The sequence below is a fragment of the Apteryx mantelli genome, chromosome 7 (genome assembly GCF_036417845.1).
Source record: "Apteryx mantelli isolate bAptMan1 chromosome 7, bAptMan1.hap1, whole genome shotgun sequence".
Taxonomy (NCBI): domain Eukaryota; kingdom Metazoa; phylum Chordata; class Aves; order Apterygiformes; family Apterygidae; genus Apteryx; species Apteryx mantelli.
This window is the reverse complement of record NC_089984.1, coordinates 22,029,649-22,055,350: the sequence shown is the minus strand read 5'-3', so window position 1 is coordinate 22,055,350 and position 25,702 is coordinate 22,029,649. Positions and strand designations below refer to the sequence as shown.

General features: G+C 53.6%; 1 protein-coding gene across 1 annotated transcript; it reads left to right on the top strand.

Annotated features, from left to right (window-relative positions):
- Positions 1-698: 698 nt before the first annotated feature.
- On the top strand, positions 699-24,486 carry PITX3 (paired like homeodomain 3). Its single transcript, XM_067299977.1, has 4 exons — positions 699-892; positions 15,502-15,642; positions 21,417-21,622; positions 22,896-24,486. Exons 2-4 carry the CDS (start codon positions 15,534-15,536, stop codon positions 23,457-23,459), a joined length of 879 nt encoding a protein of 292 aa, XP_067156078.1. The 5' UTR covers positions 699-892; positions 15,502-15,533; the 3' UTR covers positions 23,460-24,486.
- The last annotated feature ends 1,216 nt before the right edge of the window (positions 24,487-25,702 follow it).

Sequence of the window (25,702 nt, the reverse complement as noted above, 5' to 3'; positions counted from 1 at the left end):
GCGCAGCACAGCATGGCACGGCCCAGCACGGCATTGCCCGGCATGGTACAGCCCGGCACGGCACGGCATTGCCCGGCCCGGTGCAGCCCGGCCCCGCACGGCATTGCCCGGCATGGTACAGCCCAGCACGGCACGGCATTGCCCGGCCCGGTGCAGCCCGGCACGGCACGGCATTGCCCGGCATGGTACAGCCCAGCACGGCACGGCATTGCCCGGCCCGGTGCAGCCCGGCCCCGCACGGCATTGCCCGGCATGGTACAGCCCAGCACGGCACGGCATTGCCCGGCCCGGTGCAGCCCGGCCCGGCACGGCATTGCCCGGCATGGTGCAGCCCAGCACGGCCTGGCACGGCATTGCCCGGCCCGGCGCGGCCCGGCGCGGCTCGGCTCGGCCCGACCCGGCCGAGGCGGTGGCCCGGGGGGCGGGGCCCCGGGGCGGGGGCGGGGCCCCGGGGCGGGGGCGGGGCCCAGCGCCCCGCGCGGGCGAGTCGGCGGCCCGGGGGGCGCGGAATGCAAATGACGCGCGGCGCGATTGGCCGGCAGGGGTGGGGGCGGTCCCTGGGCGGGGCCCCGCTGGACGGGGCGGGCGGCGGCGGGGCGCGCAGCTGGAATGGGGCGGGCGGGAGCGGGGCGCCCGGTGCAGCTGGCGGGGGGCGCCGGCCGCCCGCCATAAAGTGAATGGCCAGGGTGAATGGGAGGCAGTCGGCCGGCGCCCTCCGCCTCCGCCCGCCCCTGAGCCGCGGCCCGGCAGCCAGGCAGAGAGCCCGGGCAGCCGCGGGGATTTACTTTCCGACAGCGGCCGCGCAGCCCGGGCGCCGGGGCGGGGGCCGGGGCCAGCTTCGCCCCTCTCGCAGGATTAAGGCCGCCCAGCTGAGGCCGCATCTGGAAGCGCTGTAAGTGCCCCTCCGTGCCCGACCTCCCAGGTGGGGTCCCCTGCTTCCCCCCAGCCCGTCGGTGCCAGCGCTGTGCCGGGCGGGCGGCGCCGGCCGCCGCAGCCCCTCCAAAGCTGGCGCGGGGCAAGAGCATGCCCGGCGGGCGGCCCGCGAGTGGGGCTGCCGCGCTCCCGCCGCGGGCCCGCTCTCCGCCGCCTCCGGGGCGCAGGGGGCGAGCGGGGATCGGGCCCTGCGCTGCCCTGCCGTCGAGAAGGGGCAGCGGGGCGGTGCGCGGCGGCGCTGCCCCCGGCGCTGCCGGGACGGCTCCTGCCGGCGGCGGGCGCCGCGCCGCGACTCCCCCGCGCTGCCCTTTCAGGCCCCGTCAGCCCCTGCCCGCGGCCGCCCGCCGCCGGGGTGCCGCTGCCCCGTCCGCGCCCTCGGGGCGGCCGCGGGCCCCTCCCGGCCGGCGCTCCCGGAGCCGCTCGCAGTTGCTAAACTTAGTCATTTTTCCACTCCGGCGAGCGGGGCCGGGGCTGTTTAAATTAGCCGGGGCTCGCTGTAAATAACGGCGCTGCGGGCTGCCGGATCAGCTGTCTGCAGGGTCCGGGGGAGAAGGGCGCGGGGAGCAGGGGCGGAGAGACGTCGCCTGGGAAAAGGAAGGCAGCCCGACGGCTTTTGGACAGTTGGATAAATGATATTTATGTAACGGGCTGGCTCCTGTTTACAGCAGAGCCGACCTCCCTGCAGCTCCGAGGAGAGGGCCAGCCGGCCCCCGCGGACGGGGCGAACCTGCCCCGGGACGCAGCTGGCTGCCGCGCGGCCGCGCTCCGGGGGCCGGGGCCCGTCGTCGCCGGGGCCCCGACCGGGAATGAGAACCGCGGCCGGGCTGCGGGGCAAGGAGCGGCGGCGCAGCGGGCCGGGGCGCGCCGCCCCCCCGGGGCGCCGCCGCGGGCTCCGAGCCGCCGCGGCCGAGCGGGGCCGCCCGGCGCCGGCGGCTCCCGGCAGCGCCGGCTCTCGGGCCTGCGGGGGCCTCGGCGGGCTCCGCCGCCTGCCCGGCTCCGCGCCCGGCCCGGCCCGGCCTGGGGGCGCCCCGGCGGCGCGGGCACGGCGCGGCCCGGCGCCTCGCGGCCCCGCGGGCCGGCGGAAGACCGACGGACCCGGTACGGCGGCGGCCGTGGGCGCGCACGCCGGCGGGGCCGGGCCGCTCCCCGCGTATTTCCCGCTCAACGAGTGCGGGGCCGGGGGGAGGAAGAGCCCGACGTGTCGGGTGCCCCGCGCTGCTGCCTGCCTCCCCCGTCCTCCTCGGAGCGGGGGAAAGGGCCCGCCTCGCCCGCCGGCTGCCCGCGGCGCCGGGGAGGAGGCGGCCGGCGGGGCCGAGCCGCGGCCCCCGCAGCTGCCGGAGCGGCCCCGGGGGGGCGGCGGGCCGGTGCCGGCGGGCCGGGCCGGGCCGGGCGCACCTGTCGGCCGCCGGCCCGGCGCCCCCGCGCAGGACAGCTGGGCGGGCGGGCGGCCCCCGGCCGCGCCAGGCTCGCAGACGCGCCGGCGGGGTCGGTGCTGGCCCCCGACGGGCCTGGGCAGCCCGCTGCAGGCCCCCCCCGGCTGGAGGCGCCGGGCCTTTCCCACCGTCCCGATGCGTCTGGGGAGCTCGCGGCGCTCGGCTCCGCGGGCGGGCGCGGAGGGACGAGCTGCGGCAGGACGCCGGAGCCCGGCCAGGGTGTTAGCCCCCGACCACCGCAGCTCGGCGATGCTTCAAGCTGGCCGTGCGGGAACCAAAACCTGTCCCTCGCCCCCCTCCCCTTTCCCTCGGCTCCCTGCGGGGCTGCTTCCCGGGAGAAGTGCCCGGGATCCACACACTTTCTAAGCTGAGACTGGTACTGAAGGCCAAGTGCAGCGGCTCGGTGGGAACCGGGCTTCCTCCAGGCAGGCGTGTGGGTCCGCACCTGGCCCAGGTCCTGGAGGATGCTAGGGATGAGATGGCTTCATCCCCGCTGTGATTTAGGGAGATGCTAAAAGGGACAGTTTGGGAAGGGACCTTTCAGGAGCACCACCTGTGCTCCTGTCCCACCTCCGGAAAGAACAGAAAGGACCATCTCTGTGGCAATGGGATTCAGGTCTCCCAGATTTCCCCCATCCCCTCCCAGCCTCCTGGCCTGTCCACCAGGCAGAGGGATGGGTGTTCGTGCAGGCTCCAGTGGTGCCGTGCTGTGAGGGACAAAGAGCTGCTTGCTGGCTCCTCGGGGACCAGCAGAGCATGGTAGCTGCCTTTGGTCTCCATGCATGTGTGCAGAAACAGAGGAGGGTTTGATTTTCGTTAGCAAATGGTCACACCATGCCTGGTACTCCTTACAGGGAGGTATCTTCCCCAACACATCCTGGAGCGGCATCTGGGAAAGGGCAGTTTTTTTCCCACTGTTCCTGGTGTTACTGGGTCTTCACTAGCAGCCTCAGACCTGCAGCCCAGGCTCCCCCCTCGAAAGCCCACCTATGTCCCTGTGACTGAGTTGTCTTCTGTCCAAAGCACTGATTTAAAAAACACTGTCTTGTGCTTTGGCAGAGAAATTGTTGCAAGTCTCAATATCCATTACATTTCTATAAGGGCTTAATTCAGGCAATTAATAGTTCTGAAAATTGTGACTAGATTGCAAGAGCATTGCTTAATGTACCTTGCAGGGAATCGTCAAAAAAGAGTGGCATCTTTTTTATCTGTCAGATGCTACCCAAAAGTGTGAGATTGAGAGGTGAGGCTGGCTTTGGAGACTGCCAAAAAGAAAAAACCAGAAACCTGATCTAGGAGACTGCTCCGAAAGGAAGATGAGATGAGCTGGGGACATGAGTTCTGTCTCGTGACCTGGCACATGTGCCCTGGCTCTTGGGGACAGGGGAGGTACCTGGGCTGGGAACGAAGCCTCAGGCGGGACAGACTGGTGCTTATTACCCTGCACGCCCTGGTTCGGGTAGGCAGCGGGATGAGAGCGCAGGGCCGTGGAGGGGGAGTCAGAAACAGGAGGCTGTGGTATATCTGAGCAGGCTCAGTGATTATCTGGCTGTTTTAAAAAGGGAGGTTGCTATTTACTTAGGGTCTGGTTGCAGCGGGGGCAAAGCTGCCCCTCTTGCCGTGGGTTGCATCGGGCCATGCCAAGCCCGGGCCATCGCTTTTGGCCCGGGGACAGCGGGTTTCTGTGCGGCGCTGGGCTGCCCCTACCTCGCGGTCCATGTCCAGCAACTGGCATCAAAGTTAGTGCTGAGGCTGTATGAAAAACAGTCTGTTGTCAACACATGGCTGAAATGGGCCGGGGTTTCAGACAGCTGGAGAAAGAGGATTTCTGAGGCCAGCGCGCTGCGCCGCGCTTCCCTTCCTCCCCTTTGTGCGCTGCTCCCCTCGCCAGCACCCCTGCCCTCCCTCCCGCCTCACCTCTGAATATTAATGCCGCTGGCAGATTGGATAATAATGTGACTGGGAATTGAATGAAGCTGGTTATTAGCTCTTGGCTTCCTTGGGGCATTTAAGGGAGTCCACGGGCTGTTCCTGGAGGCTCGACAGCATAAAGGTGCAGGGACGGACTGAGCACACAGGGGGTCTCGTCTGCGGGAAAGGCGCCGCTCAAAACCTGCGTCTGCCTTTGACCTGGGAGGGAGATGGATACTGCAGCCTGCCCAGGGCTGCAAATTCCTGTTAGACTGTTAGGGACGGATCTGCTGTTTTTCAGCGTGCACAACAATTAAATATTAGAAGTTGTTTTCTGGAAGGAAATAGGAGATCTAGCTGGACAGAAGCTGAGAACTGTTTCCATTATTATCAGGCTTTAAAAAAGAGGTACAGAGTAGCATGTGACTGATGGAAGTCCCCCTCTTCTCTCCCACACCAGTTTCAGAGTATCACCCAGCAGTTTTGCGTGAAGAGGGCCGGTCCTCCACACACTGACTAGGAAATTTCCTCCTGATTTGAAGTGTAGAAGTTCAAGCTCAAAATGCTCATTATGGAAGAATTGTGCCTTATTATGTCTCTCCTGATGAGCTACCTAGCCTTTGCATAGGTAGATCTCTGAATACTCTAGCATGAAGGAAATATCTCTGTCTTGTAGAGGGGGGAACTGAATTCTGGCAGAATTAACTGATCTACCCAGCTTGCTCCAACAGACCAGCAGCAGAGTCAGAATTACAGTCTCTATCACTTGATCCTCAATCCAGTGCTCTCTGTCAGCTATCTCCCAAACCACTGCTCCACCAGAAATTAAACATTTATACCCTTTTAACTACTGCAAAAATAAAAAAAAAAAAAAAGAGAGAGAAAGCAAAACTGAATTTGCAGAAGCTGCTATTAATCTTGTGCATCTGATTTCTGAACTGTTCAAAGTGTTCAGAAATGTAAAAATGGCTCTGGAGCACCTCCTGATCTCAGCTGTAGCTGAACCTGGTAACTGGGTCCTGCAAGTATCAAATTAGCCCTTCAAAATCAGTGTCAGAGCTACTCTGAATGAGACACCTGTTTATAAACCTCTATTTTCTTATCAAAAAAGTTTCACAATTGCCAAAACCTGAGACCCTAAGAAACATTTATATCTCCTAGATATGGCATATGCTCTGCCCTTTTTCACATAGCCCTGATGTTGCACACCACTTTTATTAAATAAACGTACTTTTTTGCTACTTGCAGAGCATCAGTGGTATGGCACAGGCTGGAGGGCTCAGCTCCTGCAGAGCTGCCTGCAGAAATTTAAGTGCAACGATGAAATAAAACAAATCACCGAAGAGTTCACCGTTACTTTGTCCTTTCTTTCTCCTCTTCGTTCCTTCCTTCCCCAATCTCATTTCAAGCAGAAGTGGCCTCACCCTTATCTCCTTTTCTGCCTCTTCTACTGGCGCTATTTATGCAAGTCTAATTTTTAAGAAATGTTTATAATAAATGTCCAGAGAGAAGCAAGAGGATTTAACTATAAATCAAGATGACCTGTCTGTTTGTGGACATTTTTATTTACTCATCTTTCAGAAAAACAAATAAACAGAGAATCCCTCCCAAATAAACCAGCTCCCCACTTAGGTTTGAACACACTTTAAAAGAAATTTCTTTTGTTTTAGCCATTTTTATTTCCTGTTTGTTTCTGAGCTTAGACTTGACAATGAAAACCACATGAAATTCCCTTTTTGTTCCATCAGTTCTATTTTTGGTGCCACAATATTCAAACTTCCAGTTCTACAAGACATTTTTTGTGTGTGCATTTATGACAATTTTTTTTAATAAATTCATGGAAGCTTTCCTCAGAAAATATAAGACTTTCTGGAGGACTGAGTATACCAGGATGCCTAAAGCTGTAAATCCTAAATGTAAGCTAAATTCACAGGGCTGTAACAGCCAGTCTGGGTGCAGAATCCGTACCTAACTAGGGAGAAACTCTGCGGGCAAAGTGAAGAATGATATGTGCTTTTGTGCTCAGTTGAAAAGGGTTTTGCAGCTTAATTTTTGTCAGCAGGTTTTAATAATGGTGTTAAAAAACCACCCCTTCCAGTGCCTGAGCTCGGCTGTGCCGTTAGCACCGGGACACACGGGGACCGTGCACCCGGGGGAGGGAGGTTTGGGGTCTGTCCCCCGCGCCCTGGGTTGCCTGTTTTGCTTGACTGCAGGCTGTTGCTCAGATCTGGGGCTGGACGAGGCTGAGGTCTTTGTCAGCGTACAGCGCTCAGCCCCACAGCGGACGGACTCACCGACGAGTTTACCCGAGGTGGCGTGACCGAGGCTGCAGTATTTTGAGACAGCTCACTTCCCTCTTCCCCGTCCCTTTTCTCTCTGAACCGCTTTGATGGGGTTGCCCGAGGGACGGACTGAATGAGTAATTACGGATCTGCAGTTTTCTTCCTTGCCCACCCGAAATGCCTACCTCCCGGGGCTGCGTCCGGCACGCAGCGCTTAGCGGAGGGAAGAAGGAAGGATAAAAAAAAAGAAACAGAACGTGCAGAGAGTCCTTCAGCAGCACAGTGCATTTCAGTGTCCCGAAAGGCGAAACCTCTGTCCCCAAAACTGCTTCTGCCCCCAGATTTGCAGACCCAGCGCAGTGCGCCGGGGCTCAGAGAGGGCCGCCCGGGCGAGAGGCTGCAGGCGGCGGTGCGCGGCGCGGCGCGGCGGTGCGGGGCGCCGCGCCGGCAGCTCTCCGGCCACCAGCCGTTCCTCTCGTCGCCTTGCGACGGGCACAATTTAACCGTTCCCTTTGGGCGAGCGGCGCGAAAACGGGCCCGTCCGTGGGCCCCATCCCGCCAGCCCGCTGAGCGCGGGCCGCTTGCAAAACGCAGCGGGAGGGTGGTCAGCGAGGAACCGCAGGGCTGGACCCGATGGTGTTTGTAGTGGGGAGGGCTAATCGCCTCCCTCGGCCCCCTTCAAACAGCGTCTGGGTAAACAGACTGACCTTCAGGGCATGTCGCAAGGTCCATAAAGGAGGAGTGGGGGAAGCGAGCTCCAGCGTCCGTCCCGGGGACGCCTCCCCCCCAGCCCTGCAAACGGAGGGGCTGTCTGCTGGCGTGTGTTCGCTCCCCTCTCCTCCTGGATACTGCGGGCTGAGATCATCTGCTTGTTTTATTCACGGCGGTCTGCGTCCTGCAAGGGTTTTCCTGCCAGAGAGCTTTAAAAAAAATTAAATATAAATTGCTTGGGCGAAAAAAAAAAATCCATCAGGAAATCTTACAGCCAGGCGCAAGAGACATCAGATGCCTCCGGCACTGTGGGTTTGCACTTTGAGACAACACATCCCTCAGAGCGAGCCGGCCACTTCTGGGCTCTCGGTGCCTTAACCAGCAGAGCCGCTCTGGGCCATCGCAGCTCATCAGGCTGCTGTGGCACCATTACCAGTTTCTCCCTTTCCCTTTGCAGCCCCACAACCCGCTTGGCTCCACGGGGCTGTTTTAAAACAACCACCCAGCACCACCCCCAAAAAAAGATTCCTTTGCGCTGTCGCTTTTGCCAAGTTTTGTCACAGAGCAAATGTTTGCGATCAAGTCAAATTCTCCAGAGAGGCTTTGCAACAGAAACGCTGACGGGTGGCCAACACGGGCAGCTTTGCCCCAAGGTCGGAGATACGTCGAGGGTGTTGACGCGCCGCCTGCATGGCACAGCGCGCCTGACCTTCAACCCGACGCATCACCCGCTTGATTAGGGGCTTTCTTGGGCTTGTTTACTAATTGTGACAATCATTTACATCTCCAGTAATGTCTGAGTCATCTGCTGCCCTCCATCTGCATACAAAACTCGCGGCCGGCAGCTGGAGTTGTGTAGCTCCCGCGCTTGATCTCACAATCTCAGCTGCCCTAAAATGGGCCAACTTTATAGCCGCAGCGATACAGAGGAGAGACACAGAAATACCACCGGGAACGCAGCCCCTGCGGGAACAGCTTCCTCACGCTGCTGGAATAGTTGGACAAAGTCACACCGGCACCCCAATAAATAGAGCAAAGCGCTCAGACCTGCTGATGCCAGGCCTAGCTGCCCGTGCGCAAGTGGACGGCGCTGCTGAGCGAGTAGTGCATGCTTTGGGCCAGGTGCGGGTGTCCAGCTGCCCCTTTGAGATCACTCTGTCCGGGCTGCCGGGCAGGCAGGGGCAGGCAGGATCAGTGGAGTCGGTAGGGATGGGTCGGGTGAGCCTGCTCTCGCCTTGGTGGGTCTTTTGTTTCAGTTAGGGGATTCGCCCAGGCAGAATTTCTAACTGAAATCGGTCTCTTTTCTCCCTTATTAAAAGCAAAGCAATTAATTCCTCCAGAGGACCAGTCCTCCATTAACCCTCTGCACCCATAATCACAAACTAGGTTTATACTCACAGCACTTCTGCACGATACTGTTTAACCACACTGGCAACTTTATGCAATTGCATTTTTTTTCTGGCCCAAACTGAGCCTTTGCTGGTTTATTTTGTTCCAGATGCCTAGCAAACAAAATAAGCCATAACAAAGCACAGCTTTATTAATATAGCTGCGTAGTCTGTCAGAAAGAAAATCACAATCCTGGCTGACATAGTCAAGGTGCTGCAAGCCCAGCTGAGGCAGAGTGTTCAAGGACTACAGGAAACGCAGCCGGACACAGCGTGATCTACGGTGCAAGTTTTACAAAGTATGAACGTTTAGTTTAGCAAAAAACAACTTTGCGGAAAGTCTGACAAGACTTTCCCGCTATGTTATGATTAGCTCTTCATTTCCAAATTCTGGGCGCTGCTTCAGAAAATACCCAGGTAGGCTAACAGCAGCGTCGGGGGCCAAAGACGCGCAGTGTCACACAAGTGGCTCGCGCTGGAATCAGCCAAGCGACAGCGCCGTGCCCTGCCGCTGCAGGCGCCCGGCCCCCTCCGCCCCTGCCAGTTAGGTCAGCGGAGCCGCCACCGTGGGGCCTGGGGGCCGCAGACGCACCCGTCTCGGTGGAAACGCCGGGGAGGCCCATCCATTACGTGGGGTCACGGTTACATCACGGCTCTGCCCCGGAGCTGGGGCACAACGCAGGACATCGAATAAGCAAACAGGACACATGCCACTGCCTGCTTTTCTGCTGCAGCCGTGGGGACGGAGCTGTCAATCCTTGGGATGTTTCCACTGCGATAATCCTCTGTAATACTAACGATCTATTGACCCTCTGCTGCCCGGAGCAGACGTTTCAGCCGCCATCCCCTCCACAACCCCGGGCGTGTGTCGAAGCACGGGAAGCGGGAGGCTTGCTCCCACCTTGCCGCTGCCCGCGGCCCCTCGAGCAGGCGTTAGGCTGTGTCCCGCGAGGCTGCGCATTTCCCTAGCACCTCTTGTCAGAGGATCTGGAAGCACTTAAAGGAATTTTGCTTCATTGCCTCCACTGGCTCACGCGGGCTTGTTAGCATCATTTCTGAGACGAAGAATGGACTCCCAGAGCAGCCGAGTGATTCTACCTACATCGCAAGCCAAGTCAGCGCCGGCGCCTTATCTCCCCATCCCCTCCCGCCCCAGCCGCCTTATCGGGAAGTTCTCCATGGAACATGTACGGGAGCAAACAGCGACGGGAAACCCTCGCCAGCAAGCCGGCCCGCGCCTGCAGCTCCCAGGGCGGGAAGCGCTGCAGCCAGGGCCCGGGCCACTGCGGTTAACGTGGCACCGAGTGCTGCCCGCGGTGCTCGCGGATCTGCTCTGCGTGCGGAGAGGTGCCCGGCCAGCCCGGCAATGGGGCAGCCTGAAACAACTTGCTCTGACAGCGATAAAACACCGAGCGCCCTCAGGGAACTTGGGCGATTCCTACTGACAGCAGGAAAAAAAGCTCCAGGCTTCAAAGCAGCGCCCCGCGCCACAAAAACACCCGGTGCCAGAGCTCGGAGTTAGTGCCGAGCTGCGAGGACTAAATCGAGAAATAAAGTTTATAATAAGCTGTGACTCAGCCCTTGCTGGAGGCTGATGATCCATTTCTGAGAGTGCGCCTGGAAGTGCTGCTCAGCCAGCCTAGGGCTGTGCACGGCCTGCAGTTTTGGAAGCAGGCAGATCACTCGCATGTCCCGTAATGGATCTGTGCTCCGGGTGACTGGTTTGCTGCTGCTGTTTATCTTCCAGTGATTAATGGTCTCTCTTGGTTCCTGTTGCAATTCCATTAAGATTAGAGACTTAAAGTTACACTGAGAGGTTTTGCCGTAGATGACCCTGGTCTCCCCCAGACTTATTTCTGTAGTCTTGAGGAAATGAAGATTAACTCTGGTCGTGTGTCCCACCCTTTTTGCTTTCTAGCTGCAGGGAAAGTGCCCCTAGCAGGCAGCGCACGTCTCGGCCAGCGAGGAAAGCCTGGCTCTTGTGTTACGTGATTCATGTGCCACGCGCCCCATGGCGCTCAAAACCCCAGCCCACAGACGCTCAAACGCACTGTCCCCACGGACAAACACACGCGTGGATCGGGAGCACTAAATTCTCGTCCAGGAGGAGACTGGCACTATCTCAGCCTGGCCCTTCTTCAACGTGGGGCAGAGGGAAAGGTGGGGGCTGTTCCACCTTAGCTCAGTCCCTCTTGGAGACCAAAGTACAGACAGACAGATCTTCCTGAAAATGTACAATTAACTGAACTCCCAAATGTTTATCTCTGCTAAAGGCAAGCCAGCCCACAGGAGAGAGGTGAGTATGAGAGAGTGTGGAGGCTTCTAAGATAGAAGAAAAACAACTGGTTAAACTCCATCAGGAAACTAGTTACTCCCAGCAGTTTGATTTTTTGGATTGAGGGAGTAGGAAGAGACAGCTCTGACCCTAAGAAATCTAATGTAACATCATACCTTCACCCCAGAGCGGGGCAGGGGGGAAAGAAAACCCTCCCAAACCGATTGTAGAGCACCTTTCAGCTTGAAGGATAAGCCTAGGCCACTGTTGCTTTCCCAAAACGAAGCCTGCAGGGACCGCCACGCTGGCCAGAGGCACCCGAGGAGGCTCTCAGCTCTGCATCCCACGCTGGTCTCCTGGAGGAAGCCCACGGGCTGGGCTTTCCTCACATCCCCGGGTCACCACTGCCAAGGGATCCCAGACCTCAGGTCCCTGCTGAAGCACCCCTGTATGCCCATGGGAAGCCAGATAACATCAAGCAACTAAGTAGGCAGCCTCTTGCCTGCAGATAAACCTGTCAAAGAGGAGCTGTAGGTGTGCTTGGCAGCCCGCACTGGGAATTCAGCAACACGCACTTGTCAATCTCAAGGCAGCTCTCAGTGGACAATATCTACATTACAAAAGCCACCACTATAATTAGCCTTACTTGGCTTGCATTCAGCTTTTATGTTTCCCTTCCACCCCTCCAAAAAAAACAAGCAAAGGAATTTTTGCTCCTGGGTGATGGAGTAGAGCGTTACTGAGAATCAGGAGAGAAGTCATGGGGACTCGCCCTCGTTGGTTTGTTTGTTTGTTTTTTAAATAAGCAAGGTCATTCTCCTCCCTTGTCCTGGAGACTAGGACTCATGCAGAAGAAGTGCCCTTTTCCCCCTGCCCCTGGTCACCCTGGCTTGCACAGTCTGGCACTGATGCAAGAATACAAACGGGTTGAATTTGAAAGGAGAAGAAAACTAGAGCCAGAGCACCTCTCTTCCCAGCTGCCCATCACAGCACCCGTATGGGGAAAACTGGACAACTTCCACACTGCTGCTCCCTGTCCTGCTGGTGGGTCCCCACAGAGACAGTCGCCGGCACTGCCAGAAAGGAGCCTGGGAGAGGGTGCATGTGGGTAGTGGCTCAAAGAAGAGGCCTATTTGTTACAGATTTGAGAATCTTTATCTTGGGAGCAGTTATGTATGTAGACAGAAGGAGTTACACATGCCAGAGCAGGTTAGGAACCAGGGTTAATTTAAAAAAAAATTGAAAGCTCTGAACAAGCCTGGCTCCCTGTTGCTAGTACAGAAGCTGTCCCTAAAGAAACCTTTCTTTTACATTAAAAGAAGGTCAGCATGAAGGAGATGGTAAATTTGATGTTATCTAGAGACATTTCAGAGGTGCCAATTTCAATAACTCCCCAAGAACAGACAAACAACTTGGTAGAAATGCTGTGAAGATTTAGTGTTGACTTTCTTAACATCTCTGCCTACAGTGAGATCTATCCAATGTGGAAGAAAGCTCCTGTAATTAAATCCAAAAGGGCTGAATAATCTGGAATAATACCTACAGCCTTTTGTGTCAGTGGCATGGGGGTGTCTTTGGGCAAATACACTGGGACAAAGCTCATTGCAGACTTTTCCTGCAGACCTTCATAATGGTGCTGAGTGGATCCCCTTCTCCCTTTTGTTTTACTCATCTGTGATCTACTTGTCACCAAAATCGGGCCTTTGGTAACATACTCACAGTGACCTGAAAAGGCCTTGCTTGACGCCACCATATAGAACATGTGTAATACGTATATAATTACATATATACATATATAATATCCTCTCTGAAATCCTTCTAGTTTTAAATTTAGTTCAAAAAGCAAATTTCTTCTGAATCATAAGTCCTAGTTTCAATCTGAATATGGGCCACACTTTAAAACCACTTTTAATCTAGGTCCCCACTGCATCTCTGGGGCAGGCTAAGCACACAATGTGGTGCCTACCGACACGGATCAACCTGCTAACTCATGCAGTTCAGGATGGGGCATGCATTTTAAATATCAGGACCAGATTCCCCTGAGTTGTGTACCTTAAGTTGTCATTTTCTCCTATAAAACCAGTTGTAAAATACTCCCCTTCTGGTTTTCACATCTCCACCTAGTTTGCACAGGTGAAAATGATGCAAGAGGTGCAAAAGAGCCTCAGAGCAAACAGGACCCGGCACAGGAGGACACTGTCCTTCAGTTACAGCAAGGCAGGAGTCTGAATTCCTCCTTAAATCTGGTCCAGTACAGAGTCAAGCCCTAGAAGAGAGGAAATTGTGCTTGACAGATGCAATCATATGCAAATGGCTGTAGAAGAGGGGAAATTATCATCTACAAACATTGGGCAGAAATTCCATCTGCCGCCGCCTCAAGAAGGGCTCTTAATAAATTCTGAGACAGCAAAGTGACACACATCTTAATCAAGACTTAATCCATGGAATTAATTCACTGCGCGTTTCTGCATAATTCCGAGAGTAATGCTAAAAGCCATGGCAATATCAGCAGCAGATGGACTCCCCCTACTCCATGCAAAGGTATTAAAGAAAACACAGCCCCTGTCACATCACTTCGTGTACATACACATGGCAAAAAGCAACAGGGCTGTGCCCTGCTGCTGCCAGGAGCTTACGCAGTCTGCAGACATCAAAGGTCAGGCTTGCAATGAGGTGGAAATGGAAACCAGCCTCACAGCAAATATGGAGCCCCTGCCACTTCTCTCCAACAGGAGATGAAAAGCCTGAAGTGAGGCAAAGGTCTGGGAAACTGGAACCAGGTCCACTCTTTAGACACTGCTTTTCGGAGAGAGCTGACCGAGACCAGTGTCGGGACAGATTTGTTGGTGCTGGGGAAGGGCAGGGGATGGAGGTCAGGTGAAGGGGAGGTTGAAGGAGTACTAGAAAGTGAGAAAAAACTGCTGGGGGGGGGGGGTGAGCAAGATCTGCTGCAGAAACCAGGGAAGGATAATCATTAGAAATGGATTCCTGCCCTCTCACCATGGCCTTGAAAGCACTTTGTGGGTATGGGGTCAGTTTTGCTAAGGTCCTCGGCAGCAGTCCTCCTTGAGTTGACAGGAGATTTTAGACAGCTCTGAAAATACATTCTTAGTCACTGTCATCCATCTCCAAAGGAGGTACATCAGCTATGTTATTAATCTCCTGTTTACATGTTTAACACTAGCGCAGTCCAGAAAAAATACTTCCTTCAGAAGGCTCAGTCCCTGACACACATGCATTTGAGGGGGCCATGCAACCTTTTAAAAATGAGAACTCAATCTTCACAAGTGACCTCAACCTGTAATTTGCAAATCCCAAATACCTGGTCCAAGCAGCCCTAGGCCTGGAGGCCCGAAATCCACTCAACACGTTGCATCCGCTGCTACTACATTTTAGAGTGACAGGTTCCCCAGCTGGGAAAGGCGAGATGTTAGCTTGGGTGACAGGAGACTGAGAAACTGCTATGCCCAACTGATCCTCCCCAAACCGGCCAACTTTCAGAAACCATTAAACCCACGCCTCCATACATGACAGTACATCGTACTGCACGCAGTTGGCTCACGAGCTGACACTGAGGGGAAACACAGGGCCAGTTCACCTCTCCAAGGGGACGTGGGGGCTGGTAACACCTCCTGCCTCACACCTGCCTCTCTGAACTTCCAGCATGGCTCTGAATAGAGCAGTTCTAAGCTGAGCTCTTCCCAAGAATATAGTCACAAACAGAGAGTACGGGTGCCCCCAAGTAACAACATGGCAAGAATAATTTATCCTGAGATAGAGAGATATGGAGAAAGGTGGTAGAGGACTCCCAAGGGTGCCTGCAGATCCAGGGAACAGCACCACCAGCTCTCCCAGCTCGAATGTTTTCAGTGAGGAGCTGCTGCTTCAGCCAAGTTTACTTGTCCCTAGACACCCAAGGGTGTGTAATGCGATTCCTGTGTTAATTCAGGCTCGGATGGTCCTTGTGCCTGAAGGGAATGGTGTTCACTTGCACGGATCCAGGTCTCCTCTCGTGGCACCATCTGTACATGCAGGCATACCTCCCTGTTACTGCCAGGGACAGGAGTGGTTTTCTTTCAGGTGTCTGTGTTTGCAGTCTCTGGACTGCCTGTGTGTGTTAAGCATTAGCCGTACTTGACCAGCTTGTTGAGAAGTGGAGGAGAAAGGAGAGGGAAGGTGCAGCAGGGAAGATGGGGAGAGCGGGATGTCTGGAGAAGGTGCTAACAGCACTTGGCTGGCCCAGAACTACTTCCTCAGATCTCTGTTACACAGCATGCTCACAGTGTTGCTATTTCAGTCTGAATGTCACCTATAAATTGGAGGCTCTTTCTCTGAAGGCTGCAAATAGAAGTGCCACTAGATGATATTTGATTTATAGGGAGGCTAAGCAGAAAGCCTGGCATGTCCATTTTCCAGCCAGGAAACTCAGAGGGGTCCAAGGATCACACGGGGAGCCTTTGCTTTTCCTAGACCTTTCCTCAAGGGTTGGCAAGTCCCTCCCAGAAGGGGTGGGAAGAGGTCACCAACGCAGATTCATCTCCCTAATCACCCTGTGGTTGCTTTTTCAGATTCCACCTCCTCCGCCACCCATTCCTGCCTCATGGATTTCAACCTGCTGGCAGACTCGGAGGCTCGCAGCCCGGCCTTGTCTCTCTCCGACTCTGGGACCCCCCAACACGAGCACAGCTGCAAAGGGCAGGACCACAGTGGTGAGTGCCAGGTCACAGAGACCCTCTCCTTCCCCCGCTGGGGAGGCTGGGGCTGGCTCCGTGCAAGCTGTGCGTACTGACCAGGCGTTCGGTTTGGATGCAGTTGCTGTGTTGCAGAAGGGGTAGTTTGCAAAGTTGGCAGGATCAGGACACCCGTTCAGAGAGACTCAAGGCCCTGGGTAGCAACACAGAGAAGGCCTTTCGCTCACAGTGGAGCCTGGGTCCTTTGGTGCTCTATAGAAAATACTGTAAGGAAGAGTTCCTTGCTCCAAGTTTGGATTTTTCAATCCAAATTTAAGCTTTTTCCCCTACAAAGAAGAGGCTGCTCTTCCACACCTCCTCAAGCAACACAGCCTCCTGACACATGAGGGACCCCAGCCTGCCCTCGCAGGTGGACCCAAGTAGCTGGTGGCTCGTGGGAGCTGGCCACGATGCTCCCAGTGGCACGCTGAGCTTCAGCAGGCACATGAGCCAGCGTGGCTCACCACAGTGGGCACAGCTTGTTCCAGTAACAAAACATGTCCAGAGGCAAGAGCTGTACCTGTCCTGTCCCCTTGCTCCTCTCTGGTAGAGGGACAGGAGAAGAACAAGCAGCAACAGAGGTGGCCCAGCTGTGGCTGCAGGAAGCCACCTGCGTGGGGTCCCAGCAAAGCCCCCATGGCCCTGCACTGGCTGCCGAGGCCAGGCTCCCTGCTGCCGCTCATGGAGGGCACAGCTACACCCCACAGCAAGTGGCAAAGCTAGGAGCCAGGTAAGTCCGGGTCACTGCCCAACCAAGATTTTATTTTATTCACCTAAACCGGGACTCCTGGAGCAGGAGAGCTCTCCTTGCAACACAAAAAATCCCAGCCAAGGCAGGGAAGGCTACATTTATTTATAAACCTTGCCCTCCACCCCACCCCTCCACCCCTTTTAAAACTCTGTTTAAACTGCTTAAGTTGAGTTTGCCTCTGGCTGAAATTTCCAGATTCAGTCAGGAAGAAGGTTGGAGAAGAAATATTATTTTGCCCCAGCTTTAACTGAAAAAGTCTGGTTGCTTGTGCCTCAGTGCAAGGCTTCGCAGCAGGCAGCAGGTTGCTCCTGTGCCAAGGAGGTACCTATGGCTGATCCTGCAAGACTAAACAAACCCCCAAACCTCCTTGTCAGGCTCTGAAGAAGAAACATCACCATTCACATCTGCTCAGAAATTAGCTACCAAATGATATGAGTTTCTCTAGCGTTTGCATCTGTTCTATGCCTGCTCTGTGCCCTCACTCTGGACGCAGCAGGGCAATGTGAGCTCTTGTTTGCAAGCCACCCGCTAGTGCCAGCGCAAGCAAAGGCAAGCGGTGGGGACAGCCTGCTGCTCCCCGTGTAAAGCCTCCAGGCTCACCCACATGCAAAAGCTAATGAGCAAAATGATGCAGATTAAAATTCCCTGGAATAAGTACCCTAAAGGGGATAAACTGGGATAGCTACGGTCAGAGAATTCACCAGCTGAATTCCCCACTGCATGTGTACCTTAGTTGGGCAAATTCCCAAGCTTGGTGGCTCCTAGTCAGCTGTTTTGGATGCACGACATTCATCTCAATTCAAGTGGCCTTCCCTATCGAGCCCACCATGTCATTGCACAGAACTGCCAATTTAGGTGCTGACTTTTTTTCCATGCGGCCTGAACAGCTAATTCCAGCTATGACTACAGTAGTTTCATTGAGGGGGCGAACGTGCACGAGATATATTCCACAACCTATTTTAGGTTGACAATAAATGCTTGCTGCCTGGGTACGTCACTCCCCACTGTCTTAAATAGTCTAAGAATAAAATTGGCCTGGGAGGTGGCTGTTCGCCAGCGTTACCTGCACGCAAAGGCTGTCAGCTTGCGTATTGACATCCAGAGAGGCAGGCAGCATCCACACAAGCAGGGCACATGCCACCAATATCAGCAAGAGCAGAGCGCGCGCCACTGAGGGCTGCCTGGACAGGGCAGGGCTGCCTTTCTGGAACTTCTTGCCTTTCTCAGAAAAAGCGGCCCTACTTTTCCTTGGCTCCCCTTCCTTCATCTGCAGAAGGAGAGACCCTTCGGAATAGAGCATAAACCTTGCTTGTCTGGGCTCAGCTCGCAGAGATCCTTAGTGACCTCTGATTGCATTGGGCAGTTTGTAACACCCCCTTCTGTTAGCTCCATCAGGCAGCGCAGATCAGGAGGAGAGCTAGAGAAGAGGGCAGGAAGGGAGGAGATAAGGAACCGCCCTGCCTCACCTCCTATTCTGCTACTTGGCGTGAATTCAGGACAGCATACAACATCCTTCATTTCCACAGGGTCTCTTGCTCCCCCGTGCCACCATGATTTTGTACCCGACTTAATGTCAAAGCTCTGCAACTTCATTCCTGCTTAGCAAATGTCTAAAAAAGAAGCAGAAATGAAGAAGATGTTCCCTGTAAGCAGCGTTCAGGAAGAGCCGAAGGTAGTAGGTGCAGAAACAGAGATGACAGTAAGAGTGTCAGTAAGGTGTGTAGTTACAGAAATTTTTCCAGAGTCAAAGTCAGGATTCCCAGATCTGCTTGGGCTTCATAAGATTTAGGGAAAAGTCCTACCCCAGAAGGTATGGAGAAGATGAATAGTGAAGCTAGATACTTGGTTAGTTCTTCCACCAAGATGTATTACCTTTACTCCATTCTCGTTCCCTGTTTGGTATAACTTCTTCCTGCACAAGGAAGGGCAGTTCTGAGCAGAACCTCCCAGCTAGGGCACAGTGCTTCAGTTCTGGCAGCAGCCCCTTTGGAAATCCACCTTTGTCTCCCATGTATACATCAGGGACTTAATTAACCCAGACTTAGCAGATGAAGGGACAACATTCAGTGTGTTTGTCCATCTGTACTGAATCATTCCTAATAACTAACTCAGATGTGGTGGCATCACTCCCTTTTAATCTGTTTTATATGGATAATTTGTGTTATATGGATAACGCAGGAATCTCCCTCTTTCAACACTGGCTTAGGGCATCGAGCTGTAGAAGTCAGATCTATCTCCATAGCAATAACCACCAGAAAAAAAAAAAAACAACACATTAAGACCATGCTTCCAAGAGTTCTGCTGAAATTGGGATCCCCATATGAGGATGCTCATGGTAGCAATGAGAGCACCATAAGACTGCAGCCAGTCTCAACTTGTCTACATCTTGGGTCCCGTGGCTTCTTTTGTTTTAAGTGCGCCCAAATTCTCATGCTATTACAAGACCAATGGAAAGACTAGCTCAGTCCTGGCGTTAGTAATGGGAGGTAGCGCCTTCCTGCTCACCACTGCCAGCTTGAGTCCTGCTGCTGTGAGCCAACACATGGTAGAGGCCTCTCCAGTGGTCTCAGAGTGGTTTGAATAGCCAGCTAGCTCTCTTTGCATTAGTTTTCCTGCTGTCTGCTGGTAGACAGCGTCAAATGTGCCACAGAAGCGGAGGCGGCTGGTGAGGAGCATATCGGATCTCCACTTTGCTTCTGCCTGTGCGGTGCGTACACTCAGAAACAAATTTCTTCAGACTTATGGCCAGGTTTACCTCCACGAAAAGCAGGTGTCTCTCCTGCAAATGTTCTCCATGACTCTGGCACGCTCCCATCAGGGGGAGGGCGGGTGCAGAGGAAAGGAGGGTTTTCCCAGGAGTGGCATGGGGAGGTTTCTGAATTAACTCGCTGCCACAGGAGTTGTGTAGTGGCTGGTAACAGCACCAGCTTCTTGGGACAGGAGCGTCTCCAAGGGCTTGGCTGCACGAGAAAACTCTCTGCTGTTGGGTGCAGCATTGCCCTGCAGCAGCGCCACTTCCCTGCCGGGCTCAGGTGCTTTTCAGACTCTGTTATGCCCTGTTTCCTCCAGCTGGCTTTTATAGGACTTACTATTTCCAAAGCACATCCATTTGTCTTGAAGAACCTCTTTTTTCACCCAGCCATGTTCCAGGTTCCTGTTTTTTTGCATCCCTGCTTTCTAAGGGGCTCTATAAGGTAGCTTCTGCATTAGGATTTTTCTGGACTTTGAAGTCTTTTAAAACCAGCTTCCACTTTACCAAAAACAAACAACTCCCCCCCCCCAAAAAAAAAAAACCCACTTGCATCTGAATCTCAGCAGAGCAATTCTAGTTTTCCTAAAACTTCCTCCTCCCAAATGCACCAATTTGGCAATTGTTTGCAATAATGTCTACTTAGCTTAGTTGAATATTTCCCACTAGAGAAGAACACCTCCCCCCTGCATTGAAAAATTGATTTTCAGTTGAATCTATCTTACTATGCTGCTAGATCAATGGGAGGAGAAGTTGGACATCAGAATTGCTTTCTTTTCACTGGAATAGTTTTCTTCTGTGGTAACTTTTGTCTTGGCCCCAGCAGCAGATCTTCTAAACACAAGCTCTTGTTATCGTCCCTGTGCTCTGTTACTCTCAGTCCTCCATTCATTGCCTGAGTGACTACGTTGTGATGTTCTGTCTTGATGAAGGAAAAAAAAGTTTTATTCACACTCTGCCCCAGTTCAGAAGGTAATGGCACCCCAGGAGGGGCTGCAGCACGGAGAAGCACCCGACTTTGCTGACCTCCGCAGCGGCAGCGCTGCAGCAGGGGCAGCGCAGAGCTCGGCACAGGCAGATGCGTAGAGGCTTGGGCTTAATGACCAGCAGGGCATGCTGATGAGGCGATGTTTAACTTTTCAGTTAGATAGCAGTGCAAACACTGGAGAAAATTTCAAGGTGTTCACTGAAGGAGTAATGAAACAAAAGACATTTCCTCTAGGAGAGGAATCTCCAAATGAGGAGGAGGGCAGGGGTGAAAAGATAGAGAGATGCTGGAATACATTGTGGTTGTGGTAGATCTAGGAGAGGCCAAAACATCTTCCTTGCCCTACTTAAAAAAAAAAAAAAAGTGCACCTAAGTAACAAGGTATGAGGGAGTGGGGGATGAGGCTAAAAATTCGTGCTTCTCCAGCTTGCATTTTAAGAGCTTCAACTTGCTACCATTGGCAATTTGACTTCCCACTTCACTTCTCTGCCCATTCAAACCCTTTGATCACAATCAGTTAAAACAAACAAACAAAAAACCCCACTATTTGAACTTTCTGTTGTGTCTTAAATGATAATTTCCTTTCAAGTTTTCTAAGAGGAGCCTCAGACAGAAAGATATAAGCACAGTTGGAAATAGCCAGCCTAGGTAAGTTCTGCCATGATCACGCAAAGCCTTGGGATATTTTTCAAGGATGGGTTAAGTGATGCGAACTCCCACTTCACATCTGTGACCCACACTGACTACCTTCTCTGTCCTTTTCCCTCTTCCCCTTTCATCCTGATCTGGAGGCTTTTCTAGACAAAAATCCCTACCTAGCTAAGAGAGTTCAATTTAGAACTGATATCGAACAAATGGTGCAGGAAAACACAAAAATACTCAAAACAAAAGAAATAACCATCCCAATGGTTTAAACTGGGTTGATATCAACTGAATTCAGGAGCATTAGGGAGCAGCTTAACTGCAGTAAATGAAAATCAGAGTTTGTCCACTTGGACTTTCATATCTGTTACACGAGTCAAACCAGGGCAAGCTGCACTGTGTTGGGGGAAGCATGTTTTGATGCGAGGCAGATGCCCGCTCGCATGGCTAGCGAGGAAGGGGGACGGGAGCCTTCCCCCGGTCCAGCAGCACTGCCAGCGATCGCAGCAGGAGGAGGCCTTACAGAGCACACGCTGGTTACCCCAAGGACAGGTCCCACTGAATACATCCAAGCCCCAGAGCTAACCCAGGGGATTTCTCCTGTCTTTGTGTTCCTTGCGCAGACACAGAGAAGTCCCAGCAAAACCAGACGGACGACTCCAACGCCGAGGACGGCTCTCTTAAGAAGAAACAGCGGAGGCAGAGGACTCACTTCACCAGCCAGCAGCTCCAGGAGCTGGAAGCCACTTTCCAGAGAAACCGCTACCCAGACATGAGCACCAGGGAGGAGATAGCAGTCTGGACCAACCTGACGGAGGCGCGAGTCCGGGTAGGACTGCAGCCCTCTCACCTTCCCTGTCCTTTAACACAACCTGAGCTTGTGGAGTGGAAACTGGCTGTGATACAAACCTGCCCTGCTGTGCCCACATCCCCCAGCCTTAGCCTTGTTAGTGTGGGCACTCTTTGGGGTATCCTGAACCACAGTGCAGTCACAAGCCTCGCGTGGCAGGGCTCCAGCTGGAACGGGAGCTTCTTCGCTACTAGAAATACAAGCTAGCAGCACCATGAATAGCCTTCTAGCAGCTTCCATGCTCCAGGAAGTTGTATTATTCAAGCTCCTTTAACACTAACAGATTTTCCTGCTAGATGTCCCTCCCCCACCAAGCTGAGATGAAGTCAAACAAGAGAGTTGATTTTCTGCAGCTTGGCAGCTCTCAAATCACTTCCCCCAAATGCCTTGCCTGCGAGGCGCACAACCCCAATGCCTCCTCCTGGGCTGTGGTCACTTGGAAATACAGCAAGTATTTCTTTCCTTTTCCTCATGTAAAGGGCATTTGTTTATTAAGTGAGATAGGTCAGAAGGCAGGTCTTGGAGGTCTCAAAGGCTGTCTCTGTTAGCTCTGGCCTGTGCCGGGACACAGATACAGGTTTCCTGCCCTTCAGTAGCAACTGAGAAACAGGCTTCAGACATAAAAGCTCTTGGGGCTTTGGCTGCATCATTTAAAACATCATGCCCTCAGCGATCATCTCACCCTACTATCAGAAGGACACCCTCCCACAGAAGCGGTGGGGGAAGCAAACACAGGCCAGGTTCTTGGTCAGACCTCAGTCACTCCTTGGTCTCCTGCATCAGTTTATGCCAAATGAACCCACCGTAGCTACAGCTCCCATGAGTCAGAGCTACAGCAGAGACCAGAAAGGGCTCTAGAAGGAGGTTGCTGAATGTGCCACTTCCATAAGGCCAGTACCACTGGCCTCAGGCATCAACATCTATGCAGCAGATAGGACTGAGTGCCCGCAGTAAGTCATGAGCATTACCCATTAGATGGCCTCAAATACTGTAGGATTATTCTGTGTATTGTGAGTAGCAGTGCTTGGGTTTAGATCTAGGTGATGATTCTCCCCAGGAGATGACTCTGCAGCCCAGATGTGACGCTGCCAGCCATTCCTGATGCTCACTCTCCCTATTGACCAGCTCCCTGGAAGCAGCTCCAGGCTCTTCACTGCTCTCTGCCTTGCTGGGCCAAGAGACTGAGGCAAAGCCTGCTCCAAGCGATAACCCAGAATGATTCCCTCCCTCCTCCCTTCTCTTTCACTTGCAGGTCTGGTTTAAAAATCGCAGAGCTAAGTGGAGGAAACGGGAGAGGAATCAGCAGGCCGAACTGTGCAAGAACAGCTTTGGAGCCCAGTTCAACGGACTGATGCAGCCTTACGATGACATGTATTCTAGCTATTCCTACAACAACTGGGCCACCAAGGGGCTCGCCACCAGCCCCCTCTCAGCCAAGAGCTTCCCCTTCTTCAACTCCATGAATGTCAGTCCTCTCTCCTCCCAGCCCATGTTCTCCCCACCCAGCTCCATCGCCTCCATGACCATGCCTTCTTCCATGGTCCCTTCAGCAGTGACCGGAGTACCAGGCTCCAGCCTCAACAACCTGGGAAACATCAACAACCTGAACAGCCCAAGCCTCAACTCTGCCGTTTCATCCAGTGCCTGTCCTTACGCCTCGACGGCCAGCCCCTACATGTACAGGGACACATGCAACTCCAGCCTGGCCAGCCTGAGGCTGAAGGCAAAGCAGCACGCTAACTTCACCTACCCGGCAGTGCAGACAGCAGCTTCCAACCTGAGCCCTTGCCAATATGCCGTGGACAGGCCTGTATGAAGGGCTGCCCTCCACCAACCAGGGACTTGACCTCAGCCTGACAAAAGGAGACCTTTAGCCCTACAACAGTGTACGTCCTGCAGAGAAAGAGTGAAAGAGTGAAAGAGAGAGAGAGTGAAAGAGAGAGAAAGAGACAAGCAGGCAGATGGACCTCTATGAAGATTTCTCTAACTATCGTATGGTGAATTTTGACTGTCTTTGCCCTCCCAAACCCCTTCCCCTCTTGCCCACCAAACCTCCTCCCTCTTGGTAAAGAAACCAAAACAGTCTACTGGAATCCCTGCGGGGAAATAGGAGCCCCTGACGTGTGAGGTGTCTGACCCGCGGGCAGCAAACCTGAGCATATTTCAATCTGATCCTCCAACTCCTCCAGGTGTGAGAGCTCCCCACTCCCTTCCCCAGAGACAAAGGGGCCCAGGAAAACGTAAGTAGCCAGACACTGCAGTTATAGGAAACAGCCAGGGACAGGGCAATGTGGTGCCGCTACTCAATGCTTGGTTGACCCCCTCTCCCCACACATGCGTGGAGTTGTTGGATTTTAGTTAAAGACAACTTGCTCATTTATTTATCACACAGCCAATCCCACAGCCGATAAGGAAAGTGCTGCCTCAGTCGATTGGCATATCTCTTTATAATGCATATATACGCATGGCCATTAAGACTTGAAGCCTTTAGGGACTGGGAGTTGTAAAGATATAGAATATGTGTGTGTATATATTTTATATATATACAAATACATATATAGACATATATTAAAATATGCTTTTTTGTTTTGTACATGGAATAACCTATGAAGTAGACCTTAAAACCAAAAACCCCCATAAAACAAGCATGTCCACCAAGGCCATGATCTGCCTCTCATGCTTTACTGCTTCAGTCATTTCCAGCCAGATAGGAATTCCTTTGCCCGTGTACATCCGAAGTGCTCCCTCTTGCAACAATCAGCTCCCCCTTGCACATCTCCTCTCCTTCCCTTTCCCAAATACCATTTCAAAAAAGAAAATAAAATGAAAGTTGGCACAATCCCTTTAAGGCTTCTGCCTGTCTGGTTATTGAGAGCATGAGCCTGTGTCTAAAGGATCAGAAATCACACACCAGTGCCCGACAGGAGAGTGAGTGTCCCTTGGGAGCACTGGCGAGGCAGTCCGAGTCAGGACAGGGACCTGACATTTGAAGGAAGCATATTGGTGACACACTTACTTACAAATCAAAATACCTGGCTCCTCAGGAGGGCAGAGGCCCAGGGTCACAGTGTAGAGAAAACAAGCCCCCCCCCCACACACCGCTGAGCGGACAGGTTGAGCCTCTCCTGGCTCAAGCTTGCTCCCGCGGTCTGGATGTGGCTGCTGCCTTTCAGCCCTGCAGCCTGGGGCAGGTCAGCCCCTCCACACCTCCCAGCCCTGGAGAACTGCCTGTAGTGGAGACAGGCTGCAGCAACCTGCCTTGCCAGCCTACATGTGCACTGTCTCTTTTGGGAAAGCTGTGAAAACAGAGCTAGCTTTCCTGTGGCGTACACGCACCAGTGGGGCCTGCTGCTTCAGCCAATGCAGAGTGATGCAGCCGGTTTCTCCAAGGGCCTGAGGAAGCTACACAAGCAGCAGGGTTGCAGGACTTCCCTACCCAGTGGGGCTTCCTTTCCCTTCATGCTCCAGGGGAAAGCACAACTCTAATATTTTGCTTTTAAAGAAAGAAGAAAGAAAAAAAAAAAGCCATCAAAACAAATTATTCTGGCTGGGCAAGTGGGACAGGTAGAGTTGGTGTAAACCAGGTTTCTGCAGTGTTATTAGAGTACACAAAGGGAGCAGGTCCTTTGCTGAGAAGGGATCCCTGCTGGGACACAGCAAGAGGTCCCTCACACACAAAGCACTCAAACCACATAGGCTTTGGCAAAGCCTATTCCACAGGGAAAAGCTGCTGATGAAGGTATTAGTGAGCATATGTGGAGCACAGTTGCAGATGTCAGTCCAACATCACTGTAGCAAAATCATGCTTTGCTCTGGGCTAATCCAAAACGAGGGAGCCATGTTACCCCATGCTACAACAGCTACTGAGGGAAGCACAACCCTACTCTGCAATGTGCGTTCAAAGACCAAGCATAAATTTTTAACAAAACATATATAGTGCAACAGCAACAAGATCCAGATCTTACCTTACCACTGGGTTTCATTGCTGCTGAGCTAGCTTTGGTTTAGTCTCTGTCCTGTGCAGGAGCCTCCATCCAGCAGTCTTCCTACCAAACACAC